This window comes from Schistosoma haematobium, chromosome 1 (assembly GCF_000699445.3).
Source record: "Schistosoma haematobium chromosome 1, whole genome shotgun sequence".
NCBI lineage: Eukaryota > Metazoa > Platyhelminthes > Trematoda > Strigeidida > Schistosomatidae > Schistosoma > Schistosoma haematobium.
Genome location: NC_067196.1, coordinates 65,310,486 through 65,324,721, shown reverse-complemented (window position 1 = coordinate 65,324,721; position 14,236 = coordinate 65,310,486). Strand labels below are relative to the sequence as shown.

Here is a 14,236-nt window from a genome sequence, read left to right as displayed (position 1 = left end):
TGCCTTCTGCATTCAAACGCCGTTGGAATTTATATAACAACGGTTATCAAGGTGATTGGTTACCTAAGCTAAGCCACTACAATATGTTTGTTCGATGAAATAAACTTTATAAGTTTAATTCTATAACTAAAGAATTTTTATTACTTTAACAAAATTGTAAATAACTGGATTTTCTTTTATGGTAATTGACCGGTGATTATGATATTTAACAAGTTTCTATTTCGAATTATTTGAAATGCTGTATGTAATTTATTTATATTTTATAGATGATTGGTTATTATATCATTGATCATAGAGATATAAAAACTTATACAGTATTATGCGATTTACATATGTGATTATTCCAGAATAAAACTGATTAATCACTATTATCTTAAAATATTATATTTCTTCCTTTGTGTATTAATTTGTCTTATATTCAGCCAGAAAAGAAATATGAGAACAAATGTAAGTAGGCAAAAGAATATTCCATAAAAAAATAATTTGTGAGAACTTGCTTAAATATATTAAATAATCCTGATCAGTAAACTCCTTGAGGGCTCACTTATTTTTTCGAAGTTTTTTCCGATATGTTCTTATTAACTTGTTTGTTAAATAACACTTTCTTATACTAATCAAATACAATGAATATATATAAAGAGGAAGAATGTATTTGTAAAATCTCAGCGAATGAATTTTGAAGTAAATCATGAAGAACAAATGTAGAGCCACTTTAAATAAGTTGAAAGCTAAAACGGCCAAAATGCTACAGAAGTTAAACTCCAAACTAGGGCCATCTTTATGATTTTCTTTATATCCGAAAATACATAAAACAGATATTCCACTAAGACCTGTGGCTGATTATATAAATTCACCAACCTATAATCTTTCTAGATACCTGGCCTAAATTCTTAAACCATATGAAAGCGTAATCAAATATGGAATAAAAAATCCTAATAATTTCAAAAATATTATCAATAATATCCGCATAGAAGAGGATGAAATAATGGCAAGTTTTGATGTTTGCTCATTGTTCACTAATGTTACTGTTAATAAAACTTTAGATATTGTATATAACTTCTCAGATTTTGACACTGAACTTAAACAACCTCGTCCTCTAGATCTCTCAGACACTATTAGAGCGTTGGATCTATGTTTACATTCAACTGTTTTCAGTTTTCAAGGAGATTTGAACAGAAAAACAGAAGGTGTTGCTATGGGATCACCGGTTTCTCCAATTGTTACTAACTTATTCATGCATTCATTAGAAACAAGTGCTATCTCAATGTGTTCCATTCCGCCGAAAATTTGGTTAAGATACACAGATGACATTTTTGTCATTATAAAACGAGATGGTTTAGACGAACTATTTAAACGTGTCAACAACATTTATGACAAAATCAAGTTCACTAAGGAGTTGGAATCTCCTGAACACAAATTACCGTTTCTAGACTGTTTAGTTGAAAGGAAGTGTGATGATTGTTTAAAAATTAGTATTTTCCGAAAGCCGACATATTCAGAAAATTTTCTAGATTTTAAGTCAGCGCATCCACACCCTACCAAAGTGACAGTGGCCAAAAGGATTTACTCCAAAATTCATTCGTTGAGATTTTACAAATACATTCTTCCTCTTTAATGTCTCACATTAACTCGGCGCCCAAATACTGTGAAACTGTTCGATCAAATTTAGATGAAAGCTCTTATATATATATATATTAAAAGTAAATAATAAAAACAATAATGCACATATTAATTATATCCATAACCTCTCTATCATATTGAGGATTAGTACAAGAGAGAAATAAAAAAATTATGTTTATTTGGATAATTTATTCTTAGGTGAATACTATTGTCATTGCCATTATTTGATTGAATTGTTATAATCAGTTGAATGAACACTTTTTATTCTGTGAACCCTGTTGTTATTGTTCTGTTTGAAGTCTTATAGTTGTTGTTTATACTTCAAATGTTCGCTTCTTTTATTAAACTATATATATATATATATATATATATATATATATATATATATATATACTTAAGAAGATACCTAAAAATATCTAAACATTTTCACAGGCATTGTAAAGGGATGAAATTCTTCGGTATCCATTGCAAAAGGCATATATTATTGAGGGCGACTATCAAAAAGGCACATATTAATAAAGGTGAATATTGAAAGAAAGAATAACATTTTTAATGGTGTGAAATATGTTTGATTTGCTCTCTATAGCTTTGTCGTATGTCTAATCAAAGAAGTGGTTTTCTAAACGTCGAATGAGAAGTTTGTTTACAACAAATACTGTATTACTTTGAACTTGGCAACAAATTGTTATTTTTATTATCGTAGTCGCGTCATCTTGTATGTCTGTTTTGGACTTTTAGTGGACATTCTATACAGAGGGATGTTTAAAAAATGCGTGCGAAATGTTTGGTGAATTTCACTTTCAATAAGCTTTAACTGCTAAAAACATACCTTTGTTTCAAAATTAAAGTCATATTTGGCATTCCTCATTACATGTATTTTTTAAGCATTGTCCATTTTGCTCTCCGGAGAGACTTAATGGAATTTTATTCTGTCGATTGTTGTGATTGTTGTTAAATGAATAGGTTTTATTTGATGTTAATCATATGAACAGTTCAAACTTATGAGGTGGACCTCGTACAATTAATATTATTAAGTAACATAGTATTATTAATTATATATGCATATATCAGATTATCATTTATTCTAGTTAAAACAGATTTACGTTTGACAGGCAAAAACGTCTAAACATTTTTTTCAAGTTAATTAAATCACAAATCCAACTATATTAAAACAACAATTAATGAATAATCTCGCTGCAGAATTGGTGGCAGTTCATTTTATCAAACCTGATCCATATGTGCAGAAGCGTTACATCAAGCTGTCATCATATTGTTGTACCTTTAAGCCCGGTTTAATATCACATGATATATTTGCCAATCAAAATACGATTTATCCAATCTTGGTTCTGTGCCAAACCATTGATTTTCGACCGGTATGAGCAGCCTAGCGTTCTTATTGGTCTTATGTTCTCGTAGCCTTTCCACTTGAGTCCGTAAGGTCGATAACAGCTTCCACTATGCGAATCATTTATTTCAAACGTAGTTTATATACTAACCAAACAGACCGCATCATACCATAAAATAAGAAATAACATTTGTGCAAGATCATACCAAAAATTGGCTGTGAACCAAGGAGACGGTAATCCATAAACTGAATATACTTTAGGAATAGTAAGTCGTATAATAATAGTCTAAAGGTAAAAATGTAGCTTATAATTAGAGGAATATAGATATACATAATCTAATTACTGAATAGTTATACATAAGAATATCTAGATAATATTGGTCCATTATTAGTTCTCAGAAGTTACTCGTAATTTAATCTTCACTAAAATATAACACATACCATGACTGCAGCAACGGATTTTCCACACAGTCAATCATTTATTGATAACTGATTTTAATTTTTTAGTCATTTGTTATTACTATGTTCATGTTTTTGACTTATTCTTCATTTTTCCCATACTCTCGAAGTGGATAATTGTTTTTCACACATTCGGTCTCATCTTGTCCTTTCTCTTTACTTTCTCCTTACTTGATGCTTGACTTTGTGTAATACTCTTTATATTGTTCGACAGACCAATATGGTTAATAGGCGTAAATATTTAAGTAAGAGACAAAGAGATTTGAAATTCGAACCTCGACCCTCCGACACATTGATAACTCCTCAGAGTAAAATGGCTATTTATTACTCCAATAAAATAACACTGGTAGTATATTAACTGATTGGATATCATGCGTCAAAACTGAACACCAAAAGTGGGTAACGTCAACTCAATATAAATTTAAATACTATATACATCATTACATTTTCGTAACACAGTTTGACAGGTTTAGATATGTATATTCAGATTTGTGCTATCCTATGTAGATCATCTAGTGTCGATCTGCTTTCGTAATCTTCTACGACAATTTAATACGTACTGCTGCTTCCTTCTACTTTCGTTTTATGTGCTGCTGCTGGATTTCTGCAACAAGTTGTTTGGTTTTCAATCTTTTTAGACACTGTCCTCTTTGCAGCGCATCAATAAATTTCCATGTACTTGGATGAGCAGTATCAGTAAATCGACTAAAGCTTCTATGCCACCATTCCATCACATTGTTTATTTTAAGAATGCCTTCCATAACAGGATAAACTGAACATATTTAACGACTTAAAGTGTTATTCTCCCTCTCAATACTCACCTTTGTTGATATGCACCTTTTGATGGTCGCCATTATTATTGTGCGCCCACCTTAGCCTCACCCTTTTTTCCATTCGCTTTCTTGATAGTCACTATTCCTCTCATTTCCTTGTTAGTGTTATCCAACTTCTTTTGTTGTTCATAAAGTCATCATAATTACTACTATACATAACAAATAAAATCTTCATTAATTTTATTTCAAAGAATTTAATACTGACATAATATTTCTTTCTTCTCTTACTACGTCTCTGTGATTTATAATAATGTTAAGCAGTACAGTTAAAAAATACAACTTTCCTCCAATATTGTGAGACTATTTTTTGTGTGTATAAGTTTACATCTAATTAAAATTAAGTATGATTGATATGAGTTGTCGCAAGTTATCATTAGTTGATACATTTTCGTTCACAAAATGAACTGAACCATGTTTTAAAAGTTTATTTTAATTATTGTTCTAATGTACAAGAAACTGTTTTTATAATTCCACAATTTAGTGGATAAAGCACTGACTTTAATGTATTTAATCTGTACGTAAACGGACTTATATTCAACTGTAAGGTTTGTGATTTAATTAAATCTGATTTAAAATGTATGTCATTTAATGTGATTAGAATATTTAAATTTGAAACCAATAAAATATCCGTAGCCACCTATTTTGGTACAGTAAGCTCACTGCTGGAGGTTGAATGTTTGACATGAAAGTTATAGTAAAATACTTCAAGGTAACGAACAACGTACTCAATTTTATAAAAATGACAAACTTCAAAGTTCTACTTTCTCCTCTCATTACTTGAATTGCCTCGTTTTATCTAGTTTTCAGGTTGATTCCAGTAATTCTTTTCAACTTCCTCTACCACTTATCAACAAAACACTACTTTTGCTGTTGCCTATTGCTTGACGAAAGAAGATTAAGTTCTTAAATGATACCACCAAGTGAACTAAGTGAATAATTATCTTATATTGATGCAACTACTACCTTAAACATATAAGACTAGGTTTATGACATTTTTAAATCAATTTTCGAGTGTTTTTAATACATTTTAAAAAAATATAATAACTAGCTTCATCATGATGTAATAAAAAAGAGATAAATTACATAATCTGTTATTCTTATCTTAATTAATATGTTACTCACCGACAAGTTGAATGAACCCAACTTAATTACTCAATCCTACTTTTTTATTCATTCGATATACTCTTTTGTTTTTTAAATAAAATTTACTGATAACTTTATAAGCAACATTACAAAGAATGTTCAGGTGATAGGTATTATTCAATAGGATCAGTTAGTTTCCAGATTGTAAAGTAAAAGAACATTATCTTGTTCTAGCAGCACGTATGTCATTAAAATCCTGGATCTAAAAGGATTTCACGTTAGCCAACTAATTACAGTTTACTATAGTTATACCAAACCAACTAAATGCTACGATATTCAATGTTCATAAATATGTTTTAAACGTTTTTACAACTCTTTCAACACAAGAGGTTGTTACCATAGGAAACAACAAAGATTAAACAAATATAAATAATACGAAAACTGTTTGTTGTATAACTAACTGCGTAAAATTCAAAAGTGCCGCTTTACTTTGATAGCTGATAAAAGTCTATATATCTTAACTTTACCTAATTACTTTAATTTTGTGAAAGATAAAACTAGATTAGATAATTTTGAATACAGTTATCGTTCTACCCATAAATTCATTTCCATAATTTATCTACATATTAATTGTGATATGTATCTTTATCTACATAACAAATGATTACAAGATTATGTAAATATAGAAATACTTCGTTCACTGTACTTTGGAGTACGCTAAACATCATCTACAAGAGTACTAATTGCAGTATTAAAAAAACTGGATTTTAGAATTAACAAGTTTTACTTAAAACTGAGATGAACATCATTTAAGGAACCAAAACCGTAAAGATGACTGTCTAGTAGCATATGTCTGTGTTAAATGTATACAACATAAGTTTATATCATATAACTTACTTACTTAATACCCATGTTACCCCATGTGGAAGAGGATAGACCGCTCACCAGCACTTTTCATCTAAATCTGCCCTGGAAAATACTTTTAATTTGTATCTAGTTGCCATTCATTTTTTTTATGTCTGCCTCCAATTCCAGACGAAATGCTTTCATTAGTCCTGCTCTTTTCTATTTCCCTTCAGGATTCCTAGTAAGCACTCACCACATGATACAGTTTGGTGATTTCCTCAATGTATATCTTATCTACTTCCAACGTCTTTTCCTAATTCCCTCTTCACCAGGAAACTGGCTTGTTCTCTTCCACAGTAGACTGTTACTGATGGTATCCGAACATCGGCCGTTTCGTTCTAGTGTGGGACTCCTTGGCAATGCGCATACAAGATCTCGCACTCGGGACTCGAACATTAATCATATATACATCATAATTATGCTCTGAGAGTGAATTAACTTCATTTTTACTGGGTAGATTTCTGTAGAATAGACCATATGTTGATCAATTAAGCTTTATTAATGTTGGAACTTTTGAAGTACTACAGAGTATTATGTTCACGGCTATGAGTTTTATAAAATAGTGATTTTTCTATGTAGCGAAAAGCAATTCATGATAACAGATAATGAAACTCAGGTTTTGAGCTTGTTTCCATCCAAACGCGGTTAAAGTATATAATATTAACTTGTTAAATTTAATTTTCAAAATATCAAACGTTATAAACAGAATTTACTTAATACTGGCTGTTCTCCAATAGTCAGTCGTTCGTAATTTAATGACTGCCTTTTAGTTTACATTTGTTTTTTCTCCGCAAAGTCAAATGATAATTTAATTTATTTACTATTTATTCGATAATATTCAAATTAACGAAAATTCCCTACTTATAACTAATATGTTTCGCCTGAAGATATGATCACGTTTTTCTTGATTAAATAAATAGTAGTTTAATATATGCAATGAATACGACTACAACATTATTTTGTTATGAAATAACAAAATGATATCTTTTTTCATATTTTATTTCTTACCTAATACTTATTATAACAATCATATTCTCATTCAGTATAACTGGTATAATTTCATCTTATTACTATAAATATTTTACTATAGTATTACTTTCTTTTATGTTTTATTTTTCTTATTTAAGGATAACAATGGATTAAATGTAAATATAGCTGTAACTCATTCAGGGATATGTGTTTATCAAGGTGGTGTTCGAACTAATCTATTTTCATGGGCAAGAATAAGAAAATTAAGTTTTAAACGTAAAAACTTTTTCATCAAAATACATCCTGAAGGTTATGTGAGTTATAATGTATTGACTTTTTTAATTTAATATATATTCATTTTTAACTGAACTAATTTTGTGTATATTCTTATTAGTGTATATGTTCCTTAACCACTCTTACATTATTCAATGAACTTTCGATTCCGTTAGGTGAATAATCCCATCTAATAGAGTAATTTATTCAAAAAGTATGGATTATCGTAAAATATTGTTGCTAAAAGCTTAAATGAGATTTTTTCGTCTATAAATATCTGTATTTGAAAAGTTAAGAAATGGAGAACTCGTTAAAATGTAAGAGGAATTAACATTTGTGCATTTTCAATCTGATTACAATGTAATTCATATAACTGTTTATGATGTGAAATGGTTTTTATTGTCACATGTACTTACTCTAAAGAGAATATTTAGTAAACTCTCCAATATATTAATATAAATATTGATGTTAGAAAAGAGCTGTAGCTCAGGGAATCGCTTCCGATGTTATTTTGTTTTCGAAATTAGCTGGTTTAATTGTGGCTTGATTATAGTACTGGAAAACGTCATCAGTGTTATTCCATATAAAACAGATTTAAACCAACTACCATACATCACTGCAGTTAAACCATCTGGCTTAGACAACTCAACAACACCAGAATATGTGATAATTACTAAAATCTAGCAGTCAGTGAAAGATTTCTTCACCTTAAAATCTAGAATTTCTATTTCAACTTTAAAAACATTCAAAGTAATTTCTTTGCTGAACATAAGTTTCATATTGTCAAGTTGTTGTAGTAAACCAATATAAGTAGAACAAATTTGGGACCAGATATTGATATTCAGTACAGTTTTCACAGTAGTTGATGTTTCATCAGTTTTCCTAGTCCATTTGATGGGTCTTAACGTAAATGACGATAGTTCGACAATGTAGAAAACCGATTTGTAATAATCATATACGTATCATAATCATGAATTGCTTCACCCTGTTGACTATTGACATAATGATTGATAAATGCATTTCTAATATAATGTTCATAAATCGACTTAAAAATCTAAAAGCTCATTTTCATATGATTTTTAGGATGCTATCGGATTTTCATTTGGTACACGAAATGAATGCAAAAGCTTTTGGAAACAATGTATTGAGCATCATGCATTTTTTCGTTGTCAAGCTGTTAGAAATGTTGGGCGAAAAAATCGTGTCGTTTCAAAAGGCTCTTCGTTTAGGTAGGTTCTTGTTCATTTAAGCGTTACCTTTACATTTGCATATATGATCTTTAATTTGTTGTTGCTCAGTAGTCTGTTATTTTAGTGAACATAAATCCCTAGTTATAATGGGGGAGATTTTCAGCTCATTTGTATATATATATATATATATATATATATATATATATATCGAATTTCATGTTTATTTAGTCCTTTATTACTGATCGGATTTCATCGACCGAATTGAAGTAGAACTACTAGTTTCAGTTACGCAACATTGCTTTCACAATGTTTTAATGTTAAATAATCTGAGGTATTTGATAGGATCCTGTGGTTTGAGATTTCATGCTATTTAACACCCGCTAATAAAATGGTAGCTTATTACTTTAAAACTTTACATCATATTTATTAAATATCACAAGGTCATAAATTATACACATACGAAATAATTGACACAGGATCATGAGATAAATAAATAAATATTGACTACATTATCGGAAAATTATATTTGAAATAATCTCAGCGATTGAAATTTAAATAATTTCAACTTTTCGCCCAGCTAACTTGTCTGGACTTCAGGGTAATAATCAAAATCATCAAAGAAATATATAGCTTTTGATTTTGATTATTACCCTGAAGAAGTCCAGACAAGTTAGCTGGGCGAAACGTTGAAATTATTTAAATTTCAATCGCTGAGATTATTTCAAATATAATTTTCACATATAATGACTTCTCTTTACTCGGCACCCAAATTCTGTCAAACTATTCGTTCAAATCTTGACGAGTATTCGTATAAAATATTGACAACATTTATTCATTCCATTATAAAAATTCCATATCAGAAAATAAGCATTCAGAGTTGTCTGTTAGTGAAGTTTTTTTCCTACATTTTGAACCATCTAGTCTATCACTTATTGCGATATAAACTTGAATGGAATTTCGCAATTTCTATAAAAATTATTATTTTTAACCCTAATGATCAGTTTTGCAAATTTCTCCATCGACGTTATCTATTATTTTTTCACTAATAAACAAAACAATAATTTTTCTATTTGATCGTATTCAGTGTAAGATGGATATTATTTTATAATTTACTTTCAATTCGTTTTACTTATGAAAAAAGAACAATCCTTTACATGAATCATATTCACATCCATTTATCAGTTAAATATGTTATTTTGCTCATTTTATAATTATTTTTTTACAAAAGTTTTATTTAAAATAAACACTATTAGTTTCCATGGAATGATTTTTCTTCAAACTGAAACTTTTATTTATTAGTTAGCTTTCAATCCTGTAAGTAGCAAAAATGTATTCAATCATTAAAACTCATTTGAACCAAGAAGACATCGCTTTGTTTTTGGATAATTGAGTGCCTAATTTTTCAAATTTTAATCATTTTATTATTTTATAAAAATCAAATATTTCATAGACAAGTCAATTGTTTTATTCACTTGTTATTTTGCAGATATATTGGTAGAACACAAAAACAATTAACAGATTTTATTCGGGAAAACTATATAAAAATGCCTAACTTTGAACGGTAAGTTCACTTTTTTCATAGATTGAACATCTTCACGTATAAATAATAGGATTTGTTTTCATTTTATTCATTATTTTTCCATGGATAGCTAAATCTAAAAATTAAAACAATACGTTATATTTTTAGTGATTTGTTGGCTAAAATATGTATATTTAAATCATCAGTTTTACATTCCAATTTGCCTGACGTGCTAAATTTTGAGTAAAAAGGTTAATTGGCCAGAAGGAACTCAAGGATTGTGGCTTGAAGAGAAACACACAAAGATATACTCATTAGATGTATCAACGTTTTGGATATTAAAGAAAAATTGACTGATTTATGTGAAAGTGTAAAATAAGAACATAAGCCCAATAATAAATTATTGTTGTCAAACTTCATACAAAACCACTCAAAAATGAGACGTTTTAACAGTATAGGGTTGTGAAGATTGTTGAGTTTTAATTAAGATCATGAACCGATCATATGCTGTTTAGTGACTAACTTCGAGTGGTAATTCTCGGAGTTATAGTGAGAAGCCACGACCAGTGAAGTCCAACCGTGTTGGTTGTGAGGCAGTTATCCACCGAAGACAAAGAAAGATGGTTGCGCAATATCGTAAATTGATCGAAGTTAGACATTATCACCATTGGATGTCGGCTCAGTGGTCTAAAGGTTGAGGGATCGCGCGCAATATCGAAGGTCCTGGGTTTGAATCCTGAATTCGCGATCGTAGATGCGCACTACTGAGGATTCCCATACTACGGTGAAACGGTCATCCATTGCTTCCAGGTTTTCAATGGTGATCTAGCATTGGTTCATGATTTCAATTAAAATGTTTTGATTATCGAATACTCAATTTCTATGTGAACATCGTACACAGAATAGATGTTATCTGATTTCAGTTGACTTATGTTTGCATTGGTTTTGTTGGTACATCGGCTGTGAAGCAAGGATAAGCTTAGCTATTTTAACACTAATTGTGTATATCTGAGATGTGAAACTTAATTGCTCTAATATTGCCACAAGGAGTTCACATCATCTTCAAATTAACATGTTAAATTGTTAGTTGTTTGATATAATTAATTACGGGAAATCAGTGTTGATAAGCGACAATCGAATATTCAAGTCTTAAAGACAAAGACATGATATATAATTAATTTTTCTCTCATTGTTCTATACACATAATTCCACAGTGGATACTGATAGTTAAATAATGAAACGGCTAAAAGTTATGTTGATAATAATTTACAATAGTCCCGGAGTGAACATCAACTTTGGGATTCAGATACATCCAGCTGTCAAGTGCCGAAAAACACCAGACGCTCTTGCTAGATTCCATTGCTAGCCACCATCCATCTCTGCTTATAATTACAACAGTTTTATTTCAGCAAATATATACATATGCCTTACAATAGATGAGATGATACAATATTATGTTTAAATTCCCTGTTCTTTGGGAATTTACGTAATAATTTATTTATTTGTATGCATAAGATAATTCAATTTATTTATGTGTACATTAATCAAAAACAAAAAAGAAAACAACCCAAATTTTTATTTACTCGATAAAACAGACAAATTATTGAAATTACTTATCATTTGCCTAGATAATTAATTAGTTGGATTTACATAAAGCATTGTATGCATGATCCTATACTTGACTAAACGAATAATACTAATCCTGATATTGGTGATGATTATTTTTATACTGAAAGACAAGATGGTGAATTTTATCACTTTTCCTTCATTGCATTATTTTCTATGTGTTTTCCTTGATCCTTTTGCTTTGATATATTCCATCATTTTGTTCTCTCGCTTTCTCTCTGTCTCTCACTAACATCCATTTTTCTGCTGGAGTCCAATTACTTTAAATAAATATCTTTATTTGTTAATAAAAAAATACCATTTAATTTTAAATGCTTTAATATTTATTGATAAAATGAAATCACTTACGTTTTTCCTACCACAAACAACATATATTCATGTGAATGAGAGAGAGAAAATTCTTCTTAACAGATAGGTTGTAATAATATCAACTCAATAAATACTATACAAATAGTGAATAACGTTTAGCAATAGAATACTGTAAGACATATTCAAATCTAAGTGAAAACTGTACCAAAATTATCAGTGAATCTAATATGATAAGAAAACACGACCTAAATGCAATACTACTAACCTGTCATATTTTCATCACTATAAATGCTATCATTAGATAAATTATATGATCAAAATCAACATAGTATGAAACTATATTGTGCATATTAACTAATATTAACTTTAATTTATTTAAAGCTTTTATTAAGCAAGTGATATATTAAAAATCTGGTTCGATTTGTAATATTTTACAGTATATTCGATAACTTTTTATTCATGTTGTTATGAATTGCACATTTTTGTTTGAAATTTTCTGGGTAATTAATATGAACACTTTTTAGTTGTAAATCTGTTACTTTGTAAAAGGATCAAAATTTATAAAACGAAAAAAGACTATTTTCAGCAATATCATTTATTGAAGATGAAATCTATAACTTTTTAAACATACACAAAATGTTTTATGAGATTTATTGCGATTGCGTTGCAAAATATGTGGGAATATTAACTGTCAACAAAATGTTTTGATAATCTAAATGTTAATGTTTAGCAATAGGAATTGCACACGAAATGTATGGGAGATAATTGTCCACTTGATGAAAATGAAGATGGTTAAGAAGAAAAGATAGAAGTTTAAAGTTGTAATAACAAATGAAAAACTTGAATTTTAAGATTTTAGTGCAATCAGAGATTAGATATTATTCTTACTCCTTTCAAATACATTCGTTTGACTGTAATTATGATTCCAAAGAAATTTCAATGGAGTAAAACAACTAGGCTGCTTTTTATAGATTTCAATCAGGTCCCTTGGTTTCCAAATTAGACTTTCACACTCAATCTTCACATTCAGTTTATTAAATTCTGTTGAAGTGTCATAGAGTTTTGCGCCTAGAAAGGACGCTTGTAGTTGAAAGGCAAATAATTGGATGCTGCAGTAAGCAAACAGATTTCTTAGGGGCTTTTTTGAGAAAGGATGAGTGCACTATTGTCAATTTTGAATACGCCATAAATTGAAAAATCTTTATTTCCGAGCGATTCCATTTATTCCTGAATTCACCAATGGCTAATTTGTACTATGTATGTGTATAAGATGTCCTATCCGTCTCTGGTAATATTGACTTAACATTGTCTGCATAGTTCAGTGGATATCAGTGATAGAGAAACAGGGACCTCGGTATAATAATTGATCTTAATATACTGGTTTTATGAACAAAAATATCATAAAATAACTTATGCACAATAATAAATAATGATCATTGTATAATTAGTCTTTAAAAATTTACTGTAATCATTAAACAGTTTAATTATTAGCTAATCGTTTTCTTCCTTAACTGGCGAATATTTTAAATAACAATGTTTTAAAGAAAAATGATGAATAATAATGTTTATATATTTATAGGGTCAATATTAGGATATAGTTTATTACAATTACCTAAATTTAGGAATGAATTAGGTGAGAAGTTAATCATTAAAATATTTATAATAAATAAATAATTCCAATTATAATTTGACCCATATATATTCAATTGTTAGTAGCAATTATTTGTCACCTTCTCTAAAACATAAAAATTTTCATTACAAGACAATAAATTAGAATTCTTATTATTACCCTCCCCCTCAAAAAAGAATTTAGAATTATTCTTACAGTTATCCAAATAATAATTTATCTGTCTTGTTTCATTCAGAAAAGATTTTATTGTTCTTGTTAAATTATTTCAAAATAATATCAATATTAAACTTCTGATTGACTATTTCGTTCTTTTTCGTGTAAACTACTTGTGAAATCTGTTAAAATAAAGCAGTTTTAGATATCATTTCAACCGTTAATTGATTTTACCCTTAAAATATTTAAATGTTATTAAAGTCACTTATGTATAACTGTATTTGTCTTTGTGTTACAAATTTTTACCCCTTTTCTTGTATC

The 14,236-nt window shown here is 29.0% G+C and overlaps 1 protein-coding gene across 1 annotated transcript in view; it reads left to right on the top strand.

Moving 5' to 3' along the window:
* MS3_00001877 (uncharacterized protein) overlaps window positions 1-14,236 on the top strand; it is a 121,222-nt gene that overhangs the window by 47,354 nt on the left and 59,632 nt on the right. Inside the window, exons 7-9 of the mRNA XM_051209383.1 lie at window positions 7,374-7,529; window positions 8,572-8,717; window positions 10,165-10,239. Coding sequence (XP_051074836.1) covers window positions 7,374-7,529; window positions 8,572-8,717; window positions 10,165-10,239 — 377 coding nt within the window. The remainder of the gene's footprint in view (window positions 1-7,373; window positions 7,530-8,571; window positions 8,718-10,164; window positions 10,240-14,236) is intronic.